Raw genomic sequence first — 25,789 nt, 5'->3', positions numbered from 1 at the left:
ACTGTTAAACATTATTTAGGCAGCTAGGTCTGTACTTCATATCTAAAGTCTGTTCTGAACACAATGGTATACCAATCCTTTCCTAGTGATCATCACTATCCACTTGCTTCAGGACCACCAGTAAGGTGGTTTTCCATCCTCGTTTTCCAAAAAAAAAAGAGGGAACTGAAGGTCAAATCAGTCCCCAGATTACAGTCCTCTGTGTGACTTGGGTCAATGAGACAGACCAAGGCCCTGATTTTCTGGCTCCTGCCTCCATTACAGCTGTGAGCACTCAGCACCTTTCCTCCAGTCCCCACGTCTGCAGGCACTCACCAACCAAGCAGGTTCCTCTCTTCTGCTCCAGCTCTGCCACGGTTGCCCTTCCTCACTCCATTCTTCATGTTTCTCAGCTTTACCCACCTTGCCTTTTCAGGGTCTGTCTCCTGATCTCAGAATACTGAAACAGCTTTCTTGTTCCCTTTCCTCAAGCCTTTGCTCTCATTTTTTCTTTTCCCATGCTATAACTCATCCTACATCTATGAGGGATTTTATGAAGATTTGCCCTGTTAGTCTCTTTTCTTCAGGTGCTTTGGTCACTTCAACAGGGAAGTTGCTCATAGTGTAAGAAAGAACATATCCCTGCTCCCACCTCCAGATAATGAAGTCTATATAATCTTCATCACCTTGAGCTGTTTGCTAGCATGATAACTTGGACAAAATGTTTTTTTAGCTTCTAACCTCTTCTGGATCGTTACTGAGTTTCTATGTTTCTGCACAGTGTAATTTTTCTAAAGCTTTTATCTTGGCCAGAGATTTTCAGTCAGTTGTAGAGATATGGCATCTGAGATCACTATTTACCAAATTTCAAATTCTCTCTCAAAACCACAAAATTGCTGGAGATATTCAAAAAAGTCTCCTCCATTCTTGTAACATCAGTAACTGGTCTTTGTCTTTATGCACAGGTCATTGACATTTTCCCACTTGCAAGAGAAAACACCCATGGAAAATTTTAGTATAAGTAGGCAGAAGTTTGCAACATTATGAACAACTGTAAAAATATTTTATAATGGGAATTAGATTTTGCTAGTCTCATCAGAAATATAGTTACAGATAGCTCCTATGTGTGTGTAAATAGTTACAACTAGAAGCTATTTACTTTTCTGTATCTTAACATTTTGCTAAGAACAAAAAGAGAAAAGCTCAGCGTAAAGGAAAAAATTCCCCTAAAGATAACAATGCTGGTAAGGTTCCTAGCTAAGATTCCCCTGATAAACCCTGATCAATCTGTGGAATTACACAGGTGCAACTCAGTCTTGCTATATGCAAGAAATCTAATACACTTACTTTGGGCCGAGTGTCAACAACGTATATGAAATCACTTCCTGGATTTGCTTTTCTAATGGCCTGGAGCATCTGTTCGTCCTCAAGGCACCGAGCACTAAAGCCAGATAAAGGCTGGCTGCTTCTGCATATGGAGGCCTGCAGAAAAACAGACAAACAAAAACCCCAACATTATTATTAAGTAGAAATTATTTAGCATCCAGAAGCATTTACAAAACCATTTTTTTGCACAGATGTACAGTTACATGAGAAGGGCAGAACGGTAAAATTAATTACATGATAATAAATACATTATTTTTAAAAAGGCAAGGAAATACTAAAACAATACAACACCTTTGGCCCAAGTCTAGTCTCGAATCCAAGTTTTAGAGCTATTTTAAATATAGTATTTGCCTAACGTGGAATAACTCCTGAAAGGTGATATCTTGAGGATGAGTACAGAATTGCAATCACAAGAACACAGATATAACATAAAGAATAGGTTCTTTTGCACTGTCACTCACACCAGGTATGATACTGGTTACACCCAATTTACACCAGTGCCTGCTTTACTAAACAGCCTGACACCAGGAGTCAAGGAAACAAAAACATGTAACATGCAGCCAGATCACTAATGGTCATATATTTTTAGCACTGTCTCTGGAGAAAGACTTTACTGCATGAGAAGTGGGTCAGGCAGCCTGACTCCTGGAGTACATTTATTAATCATGGCTATTGAAGGAGGCAAGAGAGCTTCTCCACAGACCCCTCCAGATGAAATCAGGAAGGAAGGAACTAAATGTGAAATAGGTGATCAAGGAGGCTTTTATTTTTGCTAGGCAGAGGGCAGCTAGATTTGTAGAAGACAAAGGGCTAATATATGCACATTCTAAGCACTGAACACAAGCATGAACAGAATCTGCCTGCTGAAGGTCCCATGCAGACTGCCCTACAGATTATTTATTACTGTGAGAAAGGACATGCTTTTTTTCAGTCACGTCTTTGAACTGTCAGTAGTTAGTAAGTAAAATATGGATCTTTAAGATAGAAACTCTGAATTGTGTGAGAGCCTGTTCCTACTTTATTAACAGCTTTTGCAAACAGGTTATTAGTTATGCAGTCTTGCCTCCTGATCAGCGCAAATTCCAGCAATTTAATACATGCTTATACCTCTTTTGTCAGGACAAAAGAGCTGTGGGAAAGTTCTGGATATGAAAGACTGAACGAGTGGTACCTGTCTCTTTCTGCATGCAGCACACCTCTTCCTAACCTGCTGTGAGCATCATAAACCTTTTCCCTCCCCTGTCCATTACTCTATTAGCTGGCAACTCATGGCAACCTCCAAACTCACAAGGAGGTATTTCCTTCAACATTGCTTTCCCCAGCTTTTTGAACCATGAAGGATCCACAAGTAAACACAATACTTCAGATCCTGTAGTTTGAACCTTAACCTGGACTCCAAATATAACAGGGAAAACATTCAGGCTGAAACCGTGAAACTCATCCAATCACTATATATTGGAATCTAGCTGACTCCTGAGACCTTTTCTTTCACTGATACTTGGAAATGTCCAAGTGTTTTGAATCCTAGATATCTATATTTGGACCTAGTTGATTATGCAAAGGGATTAACTCTGAAAAATTTGGCCTTCACGAAATGTTAAAAAAATTATGCAATTTATGCAGAGATTGTATTTACTATTCAAATCTTCCTATCCTCCACTTTTGTTGTAAAAATCATAGATCTTTAGGGAAGCAATATTCTGATAAAATGCAGGGTAAGGAAGAAGTGAAAATAACATCTTACCCCTTCTTTCTGAGGCTTAAACTATGATAGGGGCCAAAAGATTTCTGTGGAGATTGTAATTTATGATTTGTGCTTGTTACATTCTACCTCCCATCCTGCCTGGCAAAAGCTACAGGTGCCCTGTAATCTCAGAGTAGCTCTGTCTCCTGGGAGGTCCTGCCTGTCCCCCAGCACTACAAAAGACCTCTCAATGCAGTTGCCAGTCTGGGACTGAAACTGGAGTCACACAGATCCTCTGACAGCACAAAAGGGACACCATTAGCCTAACAGGTAATGATAGTTGAGCTAAGCCAATCTCTAAGGGGCTGGAACACAAATGTAAAAACACCCAGTCCATGGGATCCTTCAGTCCTTTACCTCAGCTGCCAGAAAAAAGAAATGCAAACAGGTCAAGGTCAGGGTTTTTTCCAAAAGGTTACAGACAAGTGAGGCAGTTCCTTGCTTACCCTGAGAATATGTGTTATGAATCAGAGAAGATGGCACTCCTCACTCTTGCAGACAAGGAGAGACTCTTCAACAAACCCACAACATGCTGCTCAGCCAACACTTGATAGCGCTTTCATCCATCTTTTTTGGGTCTCTTCACAGATGTTTTCTTGAAAAGCTACTCCTGATTCTCTAATTGCTGCAAGTATAGTTTTTAACCTCCTCAACTCAGTCTGTGGCTACGAGATCCAAAATTGCTCTGTTCTCCTCCCAATCACCTGTTAAGCTGCCTGCTACTTCATTCTTCTGCCAACCAAGTTTCAGGGCCTCTTGCACTACTCCACTTTCTTATGATACAGGGATCACTTTTTTTTGTGTGATGCAGCTAGATTTAAATGAATGCATTAAATACCTATTAATGCCTACTAATGAACTAACCACACTAACCAGGCTACAGTAATCATTTTTAAAAATTAAATAATCACAGATTTCTTGTAAAACCTTACTAGAAGAATTACAAAACCAAGGCCAAAATAAGCAAACACTTCAAAGCTTCAAATTCGCACTTACATTGTTACCCTTGCAGTAGTAGGAAAGAGCTGGGAAACGCCTTCGGCTCCGAAATTTAGAACTCCCCACTATGATGTGCGCAGTTGCAGATTTTGGTACATACACTTCTGTAGGATAGGAGTCACAGACCTGTGAAAGGAAACTGCTTATTTGGTCTACAAAGTACAAGTAACATTAGCCATCTCCACAGCAAAAACAAAATACCAAGGAACTCAAATCTTGGGAAATGTTCCATCATTATTGTATATGCATCACTGACATTTCTCAAAACATTCTTTTGAAGCTGGAAAGTATTAATCATAACTTACAGATGGAAAAACTGAAGGAGAAGGGTTGAAGGGCTGTATTTCCAAATGTTGATTCATGCCTTGTTGAGAACATACAGGTTTAACATACATTCATACCAGAAAACATCTATCATTATGTACAGCAAGGTTGTATTTACAACTGCAGTTTTCTCTGTAGCACAATTTGGGAGTAAGGATGGGAGTGGGTGAAGTTCTCAAACACCCTTTTATAATGGGAGACGACTATAGAGACGAATTTTCCAGCAAATCCGATAATAATAATTTAAAAAATAAGGATAAAAATAGGGACTTGGAGAAAAAAAATTAAACCATGTGAAATGAGGATACCAAAAGGCAAGCAGCCCTTACAATGCCTATCACTTCTGAGAGGAACCCTATGAGCCTGCAAAAAAAGCCCAGAAATCCCTCTGGAGACAAGTAGGACCACGCATGGGGCCCTAGTTTAACTTCCTTGTCCTGGTACTGCCTGTAACATTCTGACTGGGGTCAAAAGGATATCCAGTATCTCCCTGTGACTTTCTGAGATGACTAAAGGAATTAGAATGCCCAGGAAAAAATTATTTTCTGAGACAGAGATATGTAATGAAGGAGAAAGGAAAGTTATGGCTTGTGGTTACAGATGCTGCTGCGGTGAACTGGATTTTATTCATGATGCCATTTTCCCTACACTTTATCTTAGAAGAGGCCAAACATTTTTTTCCACTTCTTTTAACAAAAACAAATGCTGACAGCACATTCAGTCTTCTCTGAGAACTTCACGGACCTTCCTTAACATGGATGTGCTCCAGCAACAGAGCCAATGCAGTGCATGGACAAACTTCCTTCAAAAATCCTTTGGTTATTATTTCTCACAATTAATTAACATTCTAGGGTCTTCAGTTGTACAAGACTGAATGAGGCAGGACAGCAGGCAGCTAGGAAGATATATGACCTACTAGATGACTGTGAAAACACTCAATCACACAGGATTCAAAAGGAGTGTGGGAATAGCCAGTGAGGAAAAAATATTGCTAAGCTCACTATTTTGAGCAATTTTTTTTCATAAAATGACTGTGTAGTAATTTTATATAGCCCTACATGTCAGGAAAAATCTTATTCAGACACATAACATTAGGAATGATTTAAACTTCTTCCCAGGCAGCCAAACTCTAACATTTAAAACACTGTTTTCTGTGCTTCATTTTCACATCTGTTAAATAAAGACATATCCTTTCTCTCATTCTCTATGTGCCATTTTATGTGAAAGAACTGCACCTTGTGACATGTGTGTACAGCACTCAGCACAAAGGGATCCTGCAACTAAGCACAGTCAGGCTGCTGATTTGTTTTACAGACAGCCTCTGTAACAGAAAAATCACAATGACTCACTCCATAGTCTCTGTTTACATCACAAATCTGCCAATAGTTGTTTGGAACGCCCATCCGATTATATTCTTCATTGAGGTCCACAAGCTTCCAGCCTTGTTCTCGTTCTTCTTTATCTAATTTTGGATTGAATGAGAAGCAATACAGCTCTTCATATTTCACTGGGAAAAAAATAAGCAAACAAACAAAAACAGTAAACTGCTTCAGATTTCTTATCCAGAAATCACACTTTAAAAGCAGAACTTGGTGTTGGCCTTGATGCAGTTTCTTTTAAAGCAGTATGCTTTGTTTTACAAAAGCACATGTCCTGGTTTATATCTACTGTCAAGTTAACTTTGAAAGTATTGTGCTCTTTTGATATTTGTATATGTTGAAATAGAAGTGCTACTACAAATATACTGTTCTGCTAAACTTCAGTAGAATTGTGAAGGCCTCCCCCGGCACAGACAAAATGTCAGTGATACGCTTTCATCCAAAGAAAACTGCAGTCAGTGCCAGAGTAAGCACTTGATCTGCAAAAGAATTTACTGTCTACTAGTTCAGAACTCCCTTTATTAACGTAACATCTATCCTGTGGCAAAGACATAAGATGTGAACAATGGACTATGCAGCACAATCTTACAAAAATGAACTCAGTAGTTTTTGTTCCTAATTAGGAAGGTTTCCAATAGATTCAATGAAATCTTAGTTTTGCGGAGTGCAAAATTCTGTCCCTGAATTATTGGCAAAGGCATTCGAGATACAGATGACGTAATAGCATAAAAAAAGCATATGCTACGTCAATCATTTTATCATGACCATGAAATTGTTTAAGTAGCTATGCCACCTGTCTCTGTCGATCAAGGACCATATAGGAAACTTTGATGGTGCTGGAGTTTTTGACTTTTTTTAGGAATATATCTGTATTTATGCTAATGAGTGTCTTAATCCTGGTGATCAGTGGCAGCCAGACACCACTGCCATTGAATGCCAGCTGTTACTGACATGAGTAACTATTCAGCATACAATTTGAAATTCACATTTTCATTGATATTTAATCAATGTCACAAGGGTGTGTTTCATTCCATTGCTCTAAGTTCCTTAAAGCTTTCTGACCAACAGGTTTTTAACTTTAGAACTGAGGCAAAGTAAATCACAAGCTGAGTCTATGATTTCACAGTTCTCCACTGATACACTTGCTCTACAATATAATTTTAGGGAGATCAGTAAATTTAAATACCACACTTTCTTTTTCTAATAATATATAGCTAATAAGCAGTCTTAGAACACTACAGTGTTCTGTACTGTACAGAATATAGAGGTATAAAAATAATACTCCCCCATATTAATAATAAGGTTCCCACCTTTTTCTATAGAAAGTCTTTACTTGTATTTTGACTATGTCTTCTAAAGGTTTACTTTAAATTCTATTTTGCCTTTTTTAATTTCATTAAATTTGTTGTATACACACATACACAAAAGTATGAACATAAGGAAAGAAAACTTCATGTTAGGACTGTACAAAAAGTCAACAAAGTCTTGAGTAGGGAAAAAGAAAAGAATTATTTGCAAATTGTCCAACAATTTAAACTCTTTCTGTATTCTCTAATTTCAAACTTGTGGCATGGCATAGATGAGGAAGACAGTCTGGTTTACTTCTCATCTGCTAACACAAAGTTTTAGCATAATCCATAAATCTAATCTGAGCTCTTTTTACTGAAGTGCTTTTGGTAGCAATCTGAGCTCTTGTTTTCACTGCTTCGTTGTCAGAAACATCTGGATTTTCTTCCTGATGGACCTGCTGTTTACAGGCACATGGAAACCCTTTAAAAATTCACTTATTAAAATATATCTGGGTTACATACAACTGAAGTCTGCCTCAATGTTACAAGTATTATTACATGATGGTATCTATAGGTGGTATCAAAAATGTTCAAGTATTAGTAGCAGTGCCTTAAAGCTCAGTCACCACCCCTTTGCCAGTACTTATAGGACCTTTCCTAATCTTTTACAGTTATTTTGCTATAAGCATGTAACTACTCTTACAGTCAGCTTGTTTTAAAAAAATGGCTTAATTAAGCAAAAAGTCCAAATTCAGCTGACAGCTTGATCTTATTAAAATTCTAGCAAAAATAAAATTCTAGCATAAAATTCACCTTTAACATTACTAGGACATCAGCTGGCATAGAACATGTTAAGCCAGTACACAACATGGGCTTCACTCAGGCTTCGCTATGGCTTAATGAATGAAAAGAACAGGCAGAGAATGGAAAGTAGAGCCTGAATCTCATTTTCTCCTCATGGAGCAAAGGGTACTTTCTAATGCTGAGTAACTGTATTACCTAAAGAAAGTACAGCTTCACACCCAGACAAAATGACATGGCCGAGAACTGTCAGGGCACATATGGCTCAGCTTGTAATCAGAGCCTTCTAATTTTGAGTAAGTAAGCACAATTTTATCCTTCCTCACATCAAGACTGGATAGTTTGTTGGAGAAGGAAAACTACTATGCCGTTGAACTACTGAAAGAGCTAATTCTACAGTGCTGTTTTTCCATCTTCTTTACTCAAACCTTCTTGTCCATTGCAGTTTGCCACTGAAGTTGCATTCAGGGTCCATAGCTACCCTTCTGTCTGCCCGTTCTGGTGCATAGCAGCACGCACACCTCCTTCAGCCTCCAGGGAAAGAGCATTCCAGAACTGCATTTCTTCCAGCACACATGAACACATGCTTGCAGCTGAGGTCCATGGAATGAATCCAGACCTCTATCAGCAGAACCACTGACTGGATCTGTCTCATTGTTTTAAAATTTTTCTGATTACTTTGAACCAGCATCACCTAGCTTACTAAGTTACTTCTGTTACAGTTGTACATTACTACTACTCCTACTACTCCTACTACCCTAATTATAGAAGGTACTTTATAGTTCAGTAGTTGTGCTGGCTGACTACGCAATTTTCCCCCCTCTAAACAGTAGATGAAATTGGTGTTCTCCTAGCAAGATAAAAATTAAAGCCAGTGTTTTCAGCTTTGTACAGTGTGGTAGACAATTTCTTTGCATTCTATTAAAGTAATAGTAAGGGACAAAAGTCAGTGTTGTATTTCTACAGTTATAATTTTAAAAAGAAACAATCCAGAACCCTTGTCAGCTGGTTCTTAGGAGAGTGTAATGCAGAGAGGAGCTATAATGTAGGCGATCAGATGTTGGACTTTGGTGCAACATTTGGATTTTCACTGAAAAGAGGAAAGGTTTCAAAAGGATCTTGAACTGAATTCAGAAATTCAAACAGGGCACATTCAAAATGTAGACAATAATAGACAAAAACATGGGCAGGCTGGTGGAATAAATCAACTACTTGCTGCAAAACCTTTCACTGATTTTAAGAAATTTATGCACAGCACAGAAAGTCAAAATTCAAATCTTGACATGACCATTAATATATTGTAAGGTTTTTGTCACAGCAGGGGCACAAAAGATCCCTGGATTTAGAGTATTTTCCGAAATTCACACTTACACAAGGCATCCAGCAAACAACAGCTGCATGTAAAATAGCATTATAATATATTTTATGGCCCATAGAGTACTATTTTAAACGAAGCTCATGTCATATTTTATGGAACAAACTACTTGTTATATTGTGCTTTCTTCATTGCTCCATAAGTGATTATTTTAATGTTTCTTTTAAAACACACCTCTAATGAAGGTTTTTTCTTAACCTGCAAAGGACAAAGACACATAGATACATTTCTTCCATTATATTCTCCCTCTTCAGGATGAGGACTACTTTTTGTGCCATTTCCTTCCCATACCTGGCCGTGCCAGACGGATCAGAGATATGTAAATGTCATGGCAGTCTCGTTCCTGAGGGATGACCAGCTGGATGACCTGGAAGTTCTTGCAGCGGATCAGCAATGGGCAACCAGTGGCAGTGGTGGCCTGCTTCTCAATAGAGGAAATTTGGCTGTGGAGAACCTGTAAAGGAATTGAAAATTGTTATGCCAATCAAATCTTTAAGAAGAAAAATAATTATTTATAATGATGTGCCAGGGCAGGCACAGTGGCTTCCACCACTGTTTCACAAAACCCCCTACACTTCTCCTCTTGTAGTCTGGTTTCAATCTCCACCTTCAGGCTCAAGCAGTGCTTGATACATCACCTGCAGACAAAGAAGCGCTTCTGGAGTGTTTCAGCTGCTCAAATATCAGCCTGCTTGTGTTATCCAAAGCTTTTTGTTTGCTTGCTTTAGTGTAAGCTAGTGGTTGTCAGAGAAAGAGCACTTTTCATCTATTTGCACAGTGAAAAGATGAACCAGCACCACTTAGATATGGCTAAAATACTGGGCTTTCTCATGGATAGAATGGTAATGATGATATAATTTTACATGCTGCGTCAGATGAGATGAAACATTACAATAAAAATCAGGTGAGGAATAGTGGGACCAGAAAAGGATGGATTTAATTAGTACAAAAATGGACACAGGATGCACAGTTAAGCCATATGAAAGACTTTCAAATGATACGGCACTGGAGAAATATTTGTACCTATATAGGTACATGTGTGATGGCTTTGGCTGGGGTAGAGTTAATTTCTTTCACAGTGGCTGTTATGGGGCTGTGTTTTGGAATTGTGCTGAACATAGGGTTGATAACATAGAGATATTTTTGTTATTGCTTCCATGGAATCAAGGCCTTTTCTGCTTCTCATACTGCAATGCTGGCAAGAAAGCTGAGGACGCATGTGAAACTGGGAGGGGACACAGCCAGGACAGCTGCCCCCAGCTGACCAAAGGGATATTCTATACCATATGACATCATACTCATGCATATAAAGTGGGGGGAAGAAGCAGGAAGGGGGTTGTTTGGAGTGAGGGCATTTGTCTTCCCAAGTACCTGTTATGTGTGATGGGGCCCTGCTCTCCCGGGAATGGCTGAACACCTGCCCGCCCATGGCAAGCAGTGAATGAATTCCTTGTTTTGCTTTGCTTGTGTGTGAGGCTTTTACTTTATCTATTAAACTGTCCTCATCTCGACCCAAAAGTTTTATAGCTTTTACCCTTCCAAGTCTCTCCCCATCCTGCTGGTGGGGAAGTGACCAAGTGGCTACGTGGGGCTTGGTTAATGGCTTGTGGTTAAACCATGACAACATGCAACGTCTGTTATCAATCCGTCAAAACAGTTAATTCAAAACACTACATTATAAAAAAAATTAAAATATTAAAACAAGAAAATTACTAATTCAGCACCAGCAGTCAGTGAGAGAGGCAAGAGCTGATAGAGCCAAGGTAGTAGTTCATACTCAAGGCATTTCTCTTCAGTTCTTCCTGGATGATAGGAACAATATTGGAGTTTACAGCAGCTGCTCCTCATTCAAATACATGTGGTATTCATATAGAGAAGGCCTTTCTACTCCTCTTATTGTACTGCAATATCCAGAATCCATTGAAAATTTTCAGAATTTACTAGGCTGGAACTTCACGTGCCCTGAAGTTACAAAAGCATCCATATGAACTCATTTACTATGTCTAAACTGTTTTGCAAGTAATTTTCAAATTACCATCAATAAAGTGCCATGCACTTAAAGATAACTGAAAAGACAAAAATTCATACCCAGGTTTCTTTACGGGTTTCAGAACCATTCTCCACAAATATGACATGGGTAGCTGTTAAATACAAGGTTCCCAGAACAGCTTTCCTTGAAGATAAACGATCAAGTAACCGAACATTTTCCACCTATATACAGAAATGACAGACAAAAAAAAATAATTAGGCTATGACAGAGTCTGCCACAGTGAGAGCTCCATGTCCACATTTTGTTCATTACAAACAAATTAAGTTCTTTTCACTGCAATATGAAATATCAAAAAGTATAACTATGTGAGAAAATGTGATTATATTATGTGATCTATTTCCAGATGTACCTTAATTTTCATTTTTCCTCCTCTTGTGGTACTTCTATATCCAAAAACTTGTTGGCAAAGACTTCCAAACACAATTTCTCATTTGATCTTGTCTTTGTGATCTCACCCTATCAAAACTCTGTGATAGCAAGGCAGGGCCTGGCCTTCAGCTAAACTCTAGCCCCATGTTTTCCATTCAAGTAATTTCAGAATTATCAGTGATACACAGAAAGCTAAATTTAAAAAATAAGAATAAGCAGAGATAACAGTGGTAGAGTGTCTTCCTTCATCAGGTCTCACTCAGGCTCCCAGGCAAATCTCTGTTCAGTGTTTGTCCCTACACTCCTGTTAGGTCTGACTAGAGGTCACACCACAAGTTTTTACCTTCAGTCACTTTTCAGTGGGAATCAAAGACATCATATCTACTGCTCTCCCACCTTGGGCATAAAACGGGCATGTTTGCTACAATCCTGACAGCAGGTGAGTCCATAACACATTATCAACTCTCTGATCTCAATCTTGTGGCTTGTACACCATTAATATTTTGTATATAGCATGTGTTATAGGCATCTGTCAGGGGTTGGAATTAGATGATCTTTAAAGTCCCTCTGAACACAAAACATTCTATGATTTCTGACTGAGAAACTAGAACAACAAAAAAATCAACAAGGTGGGTATTTAATGGGATAAAACCTGCCTAAAACAGTTAACAATTTACAACCATGGGTTTGATGGGTTTCCTGCTACAACAATTTTAAAACTAAAATTAATTTTTCATAAAAAAACAGAATAATGCCAGCATACGAGAATTATGTGTTTATGATGTGTATTCCAAATGCACTATTTTAAAAATAGGAATAACAAAAACCTTAAAATCAAAATAAGCATGTCTGATAGCAAAATGTCTAAAATCCAACAATTATTAAAACCGAGTCTTCTCCCTCAAGACCAATTATAATCCACTTTAAACAAAAAGAAAACAGCTAGAAAGCATGGATGGAGCCTTTTCCCAGGACCATCTACCTTAGAGGTCACATACTGTGTTGAGAAGGAATTGAAGAAATACAACATTAACCCAGCAAGCATTCAGTAGTAAGCAAAAGAGGAGGGATGATAGAAAAGAAAAATGTAGGCAGGGCCCTTCTAAACGGAACCCACAAAAACAACAATAAAAATTAGCTTTGTCCAAATGAAAAAAGGTCCCTACACTGCAGACCAGCCAATGAGGACTCTGCTGTACAGGCACTCAACTTGCATAAGGTATTCAGCACTCTGGCCTACAAACTGAGGTAGCTTGGGCCATGAGATACAAAGCAAAATAGGTATCCACAGAGTGGGGCAGTGCTGAGGGATGAATTTCCAGGCTTCCTAGTCACATCCTCTCCCCACTCATCAGTCTGAGCCCCATGACTGAACAATGCTAACCAACAAAGCCTCTCTTGGGTTGTGGTATTTTTTTTTTAATGTAGAGCTACAAATAAAATAAAAGTTGGATATAAACAGGAACAGTTGAATTAAGAGCTGTGTAGTAAGTCTGATTTCATTAAAGCAATTGCAATGGGTGCACCAGGTGAGATCAGAGATTCACCTCGCCCTGCAGTTTGTCTCTTAAGAGAGGACAGTTCCAGCAGCTGAGGGAAGAATATAAGACACAAGGATTTACAGTCATGGACAAACTCTCTCAGGATCTTAACCCAGCCCTAGGGCCTTCCTAAGCTGAGGTCATGTTTTTTAATAGCCCTAACGGTGTTTAAATTCCATTAATTTTGTTGAATAACATTTTGAATAACTCACAACATCCTCTAAGAGTGAACTTCACGTTCCAGCTATGTATTGTATAAAAAAACCCCTTCCTCTTGCTCATTTTGAACCTGCCACCAGTAACAGGTGCACCACATGTTTGGTGAACAGTTTGGCAAACAGGGAAATGTTCCTCATTTACTGTCTCTGTGCCACACATACTGTTACCGATCCTTCCCTCTGTCCTCACATTCCAAGAGTGAAGAGCCCAACTCTATTTTGAGCTACTCCAGACAAGCTCTTCCACACTTCTGATCATCCTACACGAGGTCTGTTTCCTGAGAAGAGGCCAAAAGTGCAAACAGAATTCAAGAGCTGGATGTGTGATACGTTTGTGTAGGGGAATTGTGATGTTTGCTGTTTTGTTTTCTATTCAAATTTTTGAAGTTTTCAAACACTGTTTGCTTTTTTGTCCTCTGCTGAACACAGTGGGGTTTGGGGTGGTTTTTTAGAACTAGCAATTGTAACTCTAAATCGTGTCTGGATGTACAAGTTAAGATCTACCCCCCATGTGTATTACCTTATATTTATTAATGATAAATTTAGTTCATCAGTATAATGAGATGTTGCTGCAAGCCCCTACAGCAATCTTACCTGTCTCCTACCTTGAATAACATCAGTGAATTTTGCCATCTCTGGCATCTCCTCCCCTCCCTGTATCTTTCAAAACATTTGTAAGTTGAACATCACAGGCTCTTACAGATTCATGGGATCTCTAATGAAGAGTTCCCTCCATTGCAAAAATGAACAATATCCTCTGCTATTTTTTTCTCAATTTGTAGTCAGTTATTACTGAGAGGCCTGAATCTCTTACCCTATGATACTTAAGTTTCTTCAAGACCCTTTGATGAAGAACATGCTCAAATGAGTTCTGGAAGACCAACTAGCTTCTACAAAATGGATCATCCTCATCCATATGTCCTGTCACTTTTTCAACGAAATTTTAGAGGTTCTGGGTTCCTGTTTCAAAGCTATGCTTATTCTCCCCCTTTTTTAATCATACTTACCCATAAATCTTATGATTTAGAAGTGGGCTTAAGAGAGCATTGCAGGTCCTACCAATCTCTCAGATTACTTGTCATATTTACCACCTCCATTTTTTTCAGAGTGAGAAACTTTTAAGCCTTACACCATCATTACTGGTTTAGTAAGTACAAGTTAGTATTTGTTAGTTAAGCACAGTTTAGTACTTTAGTTTTTTTAATTTGCAGGGATACCATACTGTCCTGGTAATTTTTTACTGTTCATTGTTGCCAATTTTTTTGAAATCTCTTCTTATAACACTTTTATTGCTGACAAATCTTCTGATATGTTCTTGAGAGAAAAATGTGTCAGAATGTACATATCTCCAAACACCTTCTCTACTTTGATAATTTACTAGTCCTGTAGATTTTATGTCAGGATTTCACCTACTTAAAGAGAGACTGAAAATTACTTAACTAGCATTTTTTGCCAAGTTGTTCTTCAAAATCTCTTTTGGCCTTTCTTTTATTTATATATTTAAATTGTTTATGTTTTATTTTCCTCATTTAGGCAGAAATTCAACTTGAAGAAAACCCTTTTACTTCCAATAAAAGAAGTCCTTTTAATAGGAGACATCCTTTTAGTCCTTCATCCTGCTGTTTAGCTATGCAAACCTTTTTTTTTTTTGGTCTTTTAAAGCCTTTCCCTGGAAGCTGACTTACAGTGAGCTCCCATATTTAAACAAACTTCAGGCCTCCTATAAACATTTTAAATTTTGGCTCCCTTTCTTTTTAAACAGTTTTCACATTTTTATGTAGTTTTCTCTTTAAAGTTGAACATTGCCATGGGAGATTTTTTCCCATTTTTTTTCTTCTATTTCAAGAACACTGCCTCTAAATGCGTTAGCTGCTGTCACACAGATATTCCAGCTGTATTTTGAAACAGATCTTTCTGTTGCTATCTAAGACCAAGTCTTAGAATTACTTAGAATTACTTTTTTTTCTCCAAGATAAACAAATAGCTTTTGTATAAGCAAGCATTTAAAAAACCTAAATTTTTATGCAGAATCACAACCCCCAGCCCATTTACCCAATCTCACTTGGTAGATTATGTCTCCTACTGCCATTGCATTTCTTGTCTTCATGCCCCTTTTGATCTTGATCAGGTTTTTCATGGGCAATGTCACTATTTAGGTAGGACAGTTGTTACTGCAGTCCTAATATCGGACTGCTGTCCTGTGGTGCTACAGTTCTAGTTTTCCCATTTAATCTTGTAATTTCAATCTGTAGGCACTCTTGGCTTTTGTGGTGTAGTTAATCCATGACATTTGACTCTGTTCACTTCAAGACAAAAGAAATCTGTGCTTTACCTGTATTTCTCATGTAATTTGTCATCAATGTGCCTGTCACATTGATTATTTTTCTTCCATTAAGTTTCTAACATGTCTATTACATCAACATTCTAATTTCTAAACTAATACTTTAGTTTCAGAACTTTTTCTAGATTTTTAATATTTCTAGTGAAATACACACATATTTGGCCCAACTGCCTACCTTCATTTGCTGTGGTTTCCATTTACTGAGAATATAAAAATTTTTATACTGACGATTTTTTGTGACACAGCACAGCATCCAAAACATCATATATTTTCTGCATTCTGACAAGAGCTTTTCAGTTCTTCAGTACCTCAGTGTGGATAAGCACAACTCAGAATCAACTTTCCTACCAGGCTCAACAAGGAAAAAGTAATGTGAGAGAGGATGCACGACTGAACTTTTAAGTAGCCCCTATTTCTGCTGATCCTAAAGAATAAAGTAAGAGTCAGTTAAAATTAGTGAGAGCTTCAAAATTTGACTCAATAAAAATTAGCAGTATAAGTTGATTAGCCTTGCCTACCTCTCAGGTGGAATGTGTCAATCTGTGATTGTAGTATGAGGAAAATAAACCAGGTTTACTAATAACTTGCTTCATGAACCACTTTATCATGTCTAACACCATTTCTAAAGAGAAAGGGAACTCCTAAAGTCTAAACCCTACCTGGATTCAAATCCACAGTTATGATTTATGGTGACTAAGTGGCATTACATGCCTTCAGGAGCAGTAATGATCTCTAAGCTCTCAGGAGGTTGTTCTGAAAATTCTCTGCATAACCTCCTGCATGGATTTAGATGCTTTTCACCTGTGTTTCTTCTGCCTAGATTCCAGTTACTCAAACTTTCTGAAAAAGCAGTTTATTTCACCCATGGGTAGGAAAAAAAAAAAAAAAAGTAAAATAGAGCTAGCCTCAATCTTGGATTTCATTCTGCTGATCGAAGGATTCAAAGAACGAGACTTCTTTCTTCCTCTGCACCCTCCTAATCAGGAAAAGAAAGCCAAGTCAAACAGTGTCTTTAAATGGTCTAGAGGGAATGGGAATATGTTCATTTGCAAAAGAGAGGAACACATGTTGCAATAGCACTTTGGAAGAAGATGAGTTTTTCTATCTAAAAAGTCACAGCATGCTGAGAAATCAGCATTAATAGCCAAAATTTAAATTTAATATCAGAAAGAGACAATACAGTAATTAGTTGGGATTTTTTTCTCCGTTTTTTCACCAAAACTACCATAGACTTTATTGGAGAACCTAGAAAATCATGTATGTACTGACACATTTCAGGAAAAAGCATACAGACCATGCACATGTGCTTTGCCTAAAATGAACAGCTGGTAGGAGAGACCAGATCAGAAAATATGAGGTAAATAAAACAGAGCAAAAATGGCCTGTAAAGCTGAGAGCTGGAAGACCTCAATGAGCAAGAAAGAAAGTGTTAGCCAAGGGAGTCTAGAGAGGGGTATCTAAGTAAAACTTCAATAATTTATTTCAAGCTGTCCCCCCATCATTTTTTTCCCCCTGATGACTGTGGTTGTCTAGGCCTGAAGAAAAGACTGCCAGGAGATTTATTTCAATGACTACAACCCTTACATGGGGATAAATAAATTTGGCTAGAAACTGTATTTTCAATGCAACACAGATGACAGAAATAAGCAGGCAAAAATAGAAGTTAAAGGGAACACAGATTAAGAACAGATGGAAGGCACTTTTTACTCAGAGAATAAACATGACAAATGACTTATGAACAAGGTTGCCAGGAGGTCATTCAAGAAAAAAATGTCATATTAGGGAAAATCGTGGGTCACAGTTTCATTCAGACACAACTTCCTCCAGTTTCAAGGGGACTCCCACCTAAGGAAGAATGGCAAATATATGACCCTAAAAGCGTTCTGAAAAGCCAGCGTGCCAAAATGTTATTCCTAAAAATATTCATGTACTCTAATTTGTTTTCATTTTTAGTATAGATTACTTCTTGAATAAGCTCTGACTGCATGGCCTATTTTTAAATGTGTTTTGAATATGCTACCTTCGTTCTCATTTCTTTAAGATGTTTCAGTGTCTCCAGACACAATAGCATTGCAAAACAATGTAGAAGTTACTGCTCCTTTTTCAGGCTGTTCCCCGTGCCACATCAGAAAGCTCTTTCAGATAAATGCAGGATCAGTTCTGATGGTAGACTCAGACTCAAGCAGGGAAAGCAGAGTAAAAGGAGAAGTAAAACTGTAGAGCAGAGTGGCCAGACCTGGAGGAAAACTTGGTCCCACATCTCTACATATCACTTTGCTTCCTGACACAGCAAAACTCATGTACAGAGGGAGATACTATCTGACACAAAAATGTCTCTGCTGTAGGATTTTCAAATAAAATGAAATTTTAAACTAGGAAAAACCATCTCCAAGAGTTTCATTCTCACTACATAGATTTTAAGCCTATGTGTTTTATTCTTAAGTATTAGCTAACCTGAAGTAGAAGACCCTTGAACAGCCAGTTCTGTCATGATAATCACTGAGCTACCCATTAACACTGAGCATCTGGAAGGAGAACATAAGCAAAAAAGCCTATCCAGCAGCCAAGAACAAAATACTTCAGCTCCCACATATTACCAAATGCTCCCTACTCCTTTAGGAGGAACCGTGACTAATTCTTCTAACTCCTTACCGCAAAAGAGGAAGAAAGGCCAAAAACCCTTCCTAGCCAGAAGTAAGCCGATTAAGGGTAAGCAGGGAATGTCCTCACTCAGGCCAGGTTCTCAGGAGCTTTTCTGTTGTTCAGACAGTTAAAATTCATTGTTCTTAAACAACCTGCCAAAGCAAGTTCCAGATAAAAGCTGACCAAGTACCTTGAAATTTGACTGTCCAAAGGAGTTTCAGTGATTCTCCAAGGGTAAGGAAAGGCCACTGTCACAACAATCTGTGCTACTGAAAAGCTTGACCCAAAGCCAAGGAATGGGGCTTGGCTCTCTTTGGGTTAACAGCAGACACTTAGCCCTACAAAGGCTTCTTCTCGTGCACCCGCTCAGGCTCCTAGATCGACTGGGGATTTCAGCTGCCTTCCCTACTCACCTTGTGATGTTATACACATGAGTAAAAGCAAGAAGAAACTGAATCCTGGGAATTAGTGACAAAAGACTGACTAGCTTCAGCACTGCAGGCACATAAAACCTAAGGGAAGAGCTTGTGAAAGCCAAAAGCCTGAGCCTAATGAGAAAAAAGGAGCACAGCTGGTATGATTTGAGGCCAAGTGGAATATTTGAGCTTTTTTCACCCTGGTTGACCCCAGCTATCCATGTGTTTCCTGAGGGTGAAAAAGACAACGTGCAAAAGACCAAATGCTCTTTAAATTTTTTTCCACAGAAAGATAGTAGTGTTGTGCTTGTTAAACAAAATATACTGTAAGTGATTTTTTTGCTTAATCTTGGAACGAGAATAAAGGAAAACTGAATTGCCAATTGATGCTGCCTTTTAATGCGGTTTCTATTCTATTTCATAAGAATCATGAAAACTGTACTTGATCCATGTTACTTTTTTATATTTCCATCTCTGAAAAGATTTCCCAAGTGCAGTAAAATAATGTTACACCATCAATCTATAGAGTTAGATGTTTGCACATGTCAAAAGAATCAAAGCAAGCCAGAAATACACAAATCATTAAATTTAAGTACAGACACCTTAAATTCTTCATTGTAAGAAGTTTCCTCAGGGCAAAGCAGAATGGGGGAAAAATTTAAAAAAAAAATCTAAGGAAGTTTAATTTACTAGAGGACTAAAGTGAAATGGGAATACTGGAAAAGAGATGAAAAAAGAATAAGGAATCACTCATAATGTTAGCAAGACTAAACATACTACCTAACAATATGGCTTAAAAAAATTTTCTACTAAGATCTGTAAAAAGTGTGAAGTGAGCATCATGTTATCAGATATACCTGAGAAAGAGTTGTATAAGGGATGCAGTAAACAGGAAACTATTAAAAGAGTATTACAATACGGTATCAATATCATAACACAAAGTTCATATATAATGTTTTCTCTTTCAGTCTATATTAGATCTCATTTATCTAGAAAAGGAGAATAGAGACTCTAAGGAATTTCCTAATTTTTCTATGTGTTCTATTAGAAATCAAAAAAGTTTTAATTTAGGAAAAAAGGGCTTCCTCAAGGCAGTAAGTCTTATTACACTTGCCAAATTTGTTCAGATTTAGGTATTAAAAAATATATAGGGGGAAAGAATTCTGCATGCAGCCAAGTCATATTGAAAAGAAATGTATCTTTAAACTCCTGTATTTGATGCAGGCTTTTCTGTTACATGTTTAAAACTATGCCCTGTTCAGCAGCCTATTCAAGAGCAGCAGTACCAGGTCATTTCAGCTGTGCAGGCCATGAAAGATTTGCATTAAAAATGGATTTGTAGGACTCCTTTTTCTCATGGTGGGGATCTGTCTTTCTCAGCAGAGTACACCTGCACAGCAGAGAATGTCAGTGTGCATTTTCTATTGCAAATAGATAGTTCCTTTAGTTTACAGACACTGATGGATTAAGTACCACCTACTCGAGTCCATTAAGAGCAGACTTAGAGATTCCACTTTGACCACCCCAGAGCCAAACTTCCCAAATCCTCCACTGAAACCCCAGTCTCCTAATATGCATAAACAAAAATCAAAGAGGACCCTGCAGACATGCTGTTTTAATGATTTTCAGTACCATTTTTCAAGCGCAATAAGTTTTTGAGTTACTGGTTTAGACACAGACACCAAGACAGCAAATTAAAGTATGTGGCTATCCATGTTTTTTAGAGCTTGTTTCATGATTTTATCCAGCTGCCTCTTCATTGAGATTCACATTATTGAAAATATGAAAGTGATCTTTTGACCATTTGCTGTCTAAATATTTTGTTATAACATTTTGTTCAAATCAAAACTCACACTAATAAGCAGGTATCTTGATGACCCTAATTCAAAACAAGTCTTTTAGGAACCAAATTGCAAACAGATATTTTAAGTCCAATCCCACAACATGTAGATATTTTCTGCAGTTCCTATTTTCATTTTATCCACCTCCAGTCTTTAATGTCAAACCACAGAACATTTTCTGGCACAGTATATTACAAAGCTCATTTGTATTAAATTTAAGAAAACTAAATTGCATTTTAAACAGGGAAGATTTATTAATCAGAAAAAAAAAATTGGAGTTAAAAGTGTCCACAACTAGTGTAGATGTTTCAAAGCATCACTTGACTAAAGCAGTCAAGTAGAGTGACTATTCAAAGTCATTAAACATCACGGGCCCCAAAATAGGTTAAACATTTTTTAACCATGATGTAAAGTGAGAAAACAGTTATGGAATCAGAAAACACCAGCTGAACTGTGAGGTGCACTGCTCTAAGTTGTACACTTGGAGGCAAGAACAGAAACCACCTCTACACAACACTTGAAAAACAAAAAATCAACTTGGCACTTAAAAGACGTGTCAGTAATGTGTCTGCTGTAAGCTGATGACCCAAAGCATCAGTAACAGGCAAGGGCCATGCTAGCCTCACCTCCTCTATCTCTTCTAAGTAGCAAACTAAACTAAAGTTTAGCCAAGCACTAGGACTACAGTGAAGTTCCAGTGGTGCTCCATTCCCTGGCTTGGGGGAGAAACAACCAGTCCACATCCCCAGGTAACTTCTGATATTGCCTGTGGACTGTTGGCACCTTCCTACCTCACTAAAGTAAAATCAAACTTTTCCATAAGGAATTGTAGCCTGAATATGGAGAACGTAACTATAATATCACGGGTAGTGGTAGAATATCCCATCTTATCTTAAAAAAAAAAAAAAAGTGGAGATCCAGCAACCCAGAACAATTAGTTGGAGACTAAAGACTAGGTTCAGTTTTGCTATTGACCTACATAAGCACCCAAACAAACATTTTGCCATTTACATTGTCATATATAGAGTGGATGTAAATTATATGGGTCTCCTGATGGAGAGTTTGTAAAAATAGACATGTGTTATAAAACTTGCAAATGAAAAGCAAGAGCTATGGAAAGGAAAATAGATTGAAAACAAATGCAAACACAACTCATTTACACATGTTGGAAATTTGTTTTGGAAATCAATACATCTGTTAGAAAGACTTGTCATTAACATGGTAGCATATCTTAAATTCTGCCTGAGACAAGCATCATCTAAAGGAAATACCTTACCATAACATCACAAAAATGAAAGCACTAGAGCTACACAAGTCATCCAAAGTATTCTGTTAGAAAGAGATACTGAGCCATAAGAATTTCTGGGCTAAATGAAGACACTAAATACAGCTGTTACACCAGGGATATGTGTTCTTTATTATAAGAAGGCTATTCAGTAGGCCTGCTGCCAATATACAAAGACAAATGATATGAAGAGTAGCAAATAAAATAAAGTAACTGAGCAGCAACAGTGCACAAAGGAGCCCTCTGAAGTAAACATATATACAGAGCTCTATGCCTGTCATCCTGTCCATGGCCAGACATCTCTCTAGACATGGTCATAAAACGTGTTTCTAATCTGGGCAGAAGTATTGCTTATTTATTTTTTATGACTGTTATGAGCAGTTTGACACATTTGGGCTTTGGAGAGTTATCCTAAACTATCTTGCTGCTCAATCCAAACTCATGTTGGTCACTGGTTTTACTAATTTTTAAAAGGCTATTGGAGTTACATATAATTCTATTTAGCAATGAGTGACTGTTTGCAACTCTTAAATGTGCTTAAATTACAGCCCTCATACATAGGATCACATTTAACTTCTGAAAATATAATTCATATTTAGAACAATAGTGTTCAGTATACAAAATATTGTGTTAGCAGGTGGATATACACAGTCTGTTGGGAAAGAATCAAAATGGTTTTTGCAGTAGGAAATCCCACCCCAGAGAAGCCTTGCAAAACAGTGTATGGGCAAAAGAGACACATAGGAGTTTCAACAGAGATAGACATAAAGTAGAATACCTACAGGAAAAACAACCTAGACCATATATACAGAACCACGGACTCATAATTGATAGTTTCAACACAGGAAAAAGGTTTTGGGGTCATTGATGACATTTCTCTGAAACTATCAGATTCTGGTGGGTTGTGACCAAGATTCACTGTGAAGGCATGGATAAGGTGAACATGGAACTGTTATCAAACAAATCCTTGAAGCTAGAATCAAGGAGTCCTGAAGGAAACTAATAAGAACGTTTTAACAGACATAAGAAAGTAATTTTTTTGTAAAGCCATGATCTTCTGTAACTTGCTTCCATGCAGGCCGTGGAGCCACACAGAGAGGTCCATAAATGGACACTAATGGAACTAGGAGGGGTTGGACCCTAATACAACTGTAGATGCTGAGAAGGTACAGCATGTGGCCACGTTTAAATGTTCTCTCTCCTCTGTCACTGTCAGACACAGAGTAGTGACCTAAATGAACTACTGGTCCAATTGGTATCAAATCACATTCTGCTACAGTTATATTTCACTTAAAATTAAAACAATTGCTGAGACCTAATGGGCATCATGTAATATAGACCTGCCCTTGAACAAAAAGCTTTTACTTGGGGCAGGAATTCTGTTTTCAGATATTATTAAAATTATTAATTTGCTAAGTATGGGATTTATCTTGATTTTCCATTTGGCTGGGTTTGCAAATCAAGAAAAGTGTCATTATTCTGAGATTAATACCTTTACAGAGTAAGGTAGTCACTTGTCAAATTTCTCTCAAGACAAAATTGGATGAAGTCTGGAAATGCGACACCAGAGACTAACACATCATACTGTAAGAATATCCCTATAGTCACATAGCTTGCCCTTACCTATTTTTACCTTCCTGGCGTTGAAATTTAATGTTCAATTCCAAATTACCAAAACCAAATTCAATAAAAACAAAACAAACAAACAAAAAAAAAATCCCAACACTGTTCTGGTGGTTGTTTTTAAGCTGAGGTTTTCTTGAGAAAAATATCTGATATCAGTTCTGCTAAGTAGCACTTGTCAGTGTATTTAGGAGTAACTGAAGAGATTAATGATTTCAGTAGTGACTCACGTTGATTTTCTACATTTATGTAGGAAATTTTAAGGAATTTTTGTACCAATTGTACCTTTAAATCATACCTTCTGCACTGTTTTATTACATCAGATAACTTTTAGCATAGCTATAACGTAAGGGACTGCCTGGATCCAGGACTGCAGAATCACTTCACACTGAGTAAGATTTTCAGTGACTTGAGGCATCAGTACAGTCCCTTCTCACAGCTGTCAGATACTGAAATGGCTTTTACATATGCAGACTAACATATTAAGGACCTGGTTGTAAAAAAGCAAACAGATAGGCTTCCATTGCCTGCAACAGGGACTTGTCCAGATCTTCCATTCACAGCAAATATAACCATTTGCTTTCATGATATTCTTCTACCCTTATTTGTTTTCAACGTTTTCCTCATTCATGCTTTCAGCATTCTTCAGCAAATAATCAGAAGCATCTGTTCAAACAACTTTCACTGATTGTTTCCCACCTGCAGTAGGGTACATTTTTACCATTCTGAGATTCTTCCTTCCCAAAAAGGCAGACAATAGATCATGAAATGAGATGAGAAGAAAAGCAGTTGTTATAAATACTTAACTTCTTAATAGATTTGCAGGTTAACACCTAAAGGCCCTAAAATATAGACGAAGAAAGAACAAAGCCCTAGTCTCAAATTCAGTCATTAGACTAAATATTAATAAATAAATGGGCCCAAATCAAATACGAATAAATTTCATGGGGTTGGGTAAATAAATACATAAATAAATAAATATGAAAATATATCCCACCCCATTTTAAATTAACATATAGCTCTGGTTCACTTTTTTATTATTATTTTTAATCTAATTCTTTTATGTGTCGAAACTGCATCTTCTTTTTTAGAGCAAGGTGGCGATTTTCTTAACAAATACAGGCCTCGTGCTTAGAAAGCTACAGAGAAACACTGATTAGGCTGGTTAAACATCAAACATATTAATACAAACACTAAACCAATTCATCGTGGAGTCTGAAATCTTGGGGCAAACTAAAGGCGTCTGAAAAGCAGATAATACGGTTCTCATTTCGTATATCATGGACAGTGCCAGCGTTAACAGGGGGCACTGAATAAAAAGCAGTGAAAAGGCCCGACAAATCCCCGGCCAACATTGCAGAGCAATGCGCCCACCTCTCGGTATTTGGGGCGGATTTCATGGCATACTGGCCGAAAACCATCCCGCAGCAGCAGCAGCAGCAGCTAGGAAGCCCGCGGAGGAAGGCTATGCCCAGCCTCAGGCCCGCGGGGCTGCGGTAAAGCCTCCTTTCAGCGGGAGCAGAGGCCGGCGGGAGGGGTGCCGGGGATGCTGCCGCGGCCGGGGCCGCCCGGCGGGACCCACCTTGGGCATCCGGATGTGCTCCATGGCGGCGGCGCCCGGCCGAGCTCCTCATGCACCTCCCGCCGCCGGCGGAGAGGCGGCCCTGCGCACCTGACCTCTCTCCGATTTTCTCCTGCCAGCCCTGCTGTTAAAAAACCTATATTTTTTTAAATAATATATTTTAATCTTATCTTGATCTCGCGTTTTCCGGCGCAGATAAGAGGGAGAAGGGAGGATTTACTCCCGGCAGATGATGTGCCCGTGCTGCGATGCTGGCAGGTCACCGGCTGGCTCCACCTCCCCGGCAGCTGCCATGCTGCCCGGCGGCGGGGATGCTTCGCGCCTCCCGCCCGGCCCGGCCGCGTCGTCCCCGCAGCCGCGGGGACCCTCCTGCTCCTCGGCCGCTGCCTCTCCCCGCGGCACCCGAAGGCGCAACCTGGATGGTTTGCTCTCTTATCTAGAGTTACATCGCTCTTGTCCTTTCTTTCAGGGAAGATAAGATCGGTAACATAAAGGAAGCTCTGTCTGAGATCGCCTCCCCCCTTTTTTGTTTGTTCCCTGGCCCAGCATGTACAGTATCTCAAAGACAAAAGCTGCACTTACTGAAACTGAAGCACTGAATTTT

General features: G+C 38.5%; 1 protein-coding gene across 1 annotated transcript in view; it reads right to left on the bottom strand.

Annotated features, from left to right (window-relative positions):
• The window catches only part of MTMR7 (myotubularin related protein 7), a 46,493-nt gene extending 20,967 nt beyond the window's left edge, over positions 1-25,526 (bottom strand). The window contains exons 1-6 of the mRNA XM_027735460.2: positions 25,186-25,526; positions 11,365-11,487; positions 9,568-9,730; positions 5,782-5,939; positions 4,106-4,234; positions 1,327-1,461 (exon numbers count right to left, since the gene is read on the bottom strand). Of these exons, the coding sequence (XP_027591261.2) occupies positions 1,327-1,461; positions 4,106-4,234; positions 5,782-5,939; positions 9,568-9,730; positions 11,365-11,487; positions 25,186-25,209 (732 nt within the window). The 5' untranslated portion in view covers positions 25,210-25,526. The remainder of the gene's footprint in view (positions 1-1,326; positions 1,462-4,105; positions 4,235-5,781; positions 5,940-9,567; positions 9,731-11,364; positions 11,488-25,185) is intronic.
• Positions 25,527-25,789: the final 263 nt, after the last annotated feature.

This window comes from Pipra filicauda, unplaced genomic scaffold, assembly GCF_003945595.2.
Source record: "Pipra filicauda isolate LSUMZ 115617 unplaced genomic scaffold, ASM394559v2 scaffold57_size4234018_pilon, whole genome shotgun sequence".
Classification (NCBI taxonomy): Eukaryota; Metazoa; Chordata; class Aves; order Passeriformes; family Pipridae; genus Pipra; species Pipra filicauda.
Note: the sequence above shows the minus strand (reverse complement) of the source record. Positions and strands in the feature narration are given on the sequence as shown.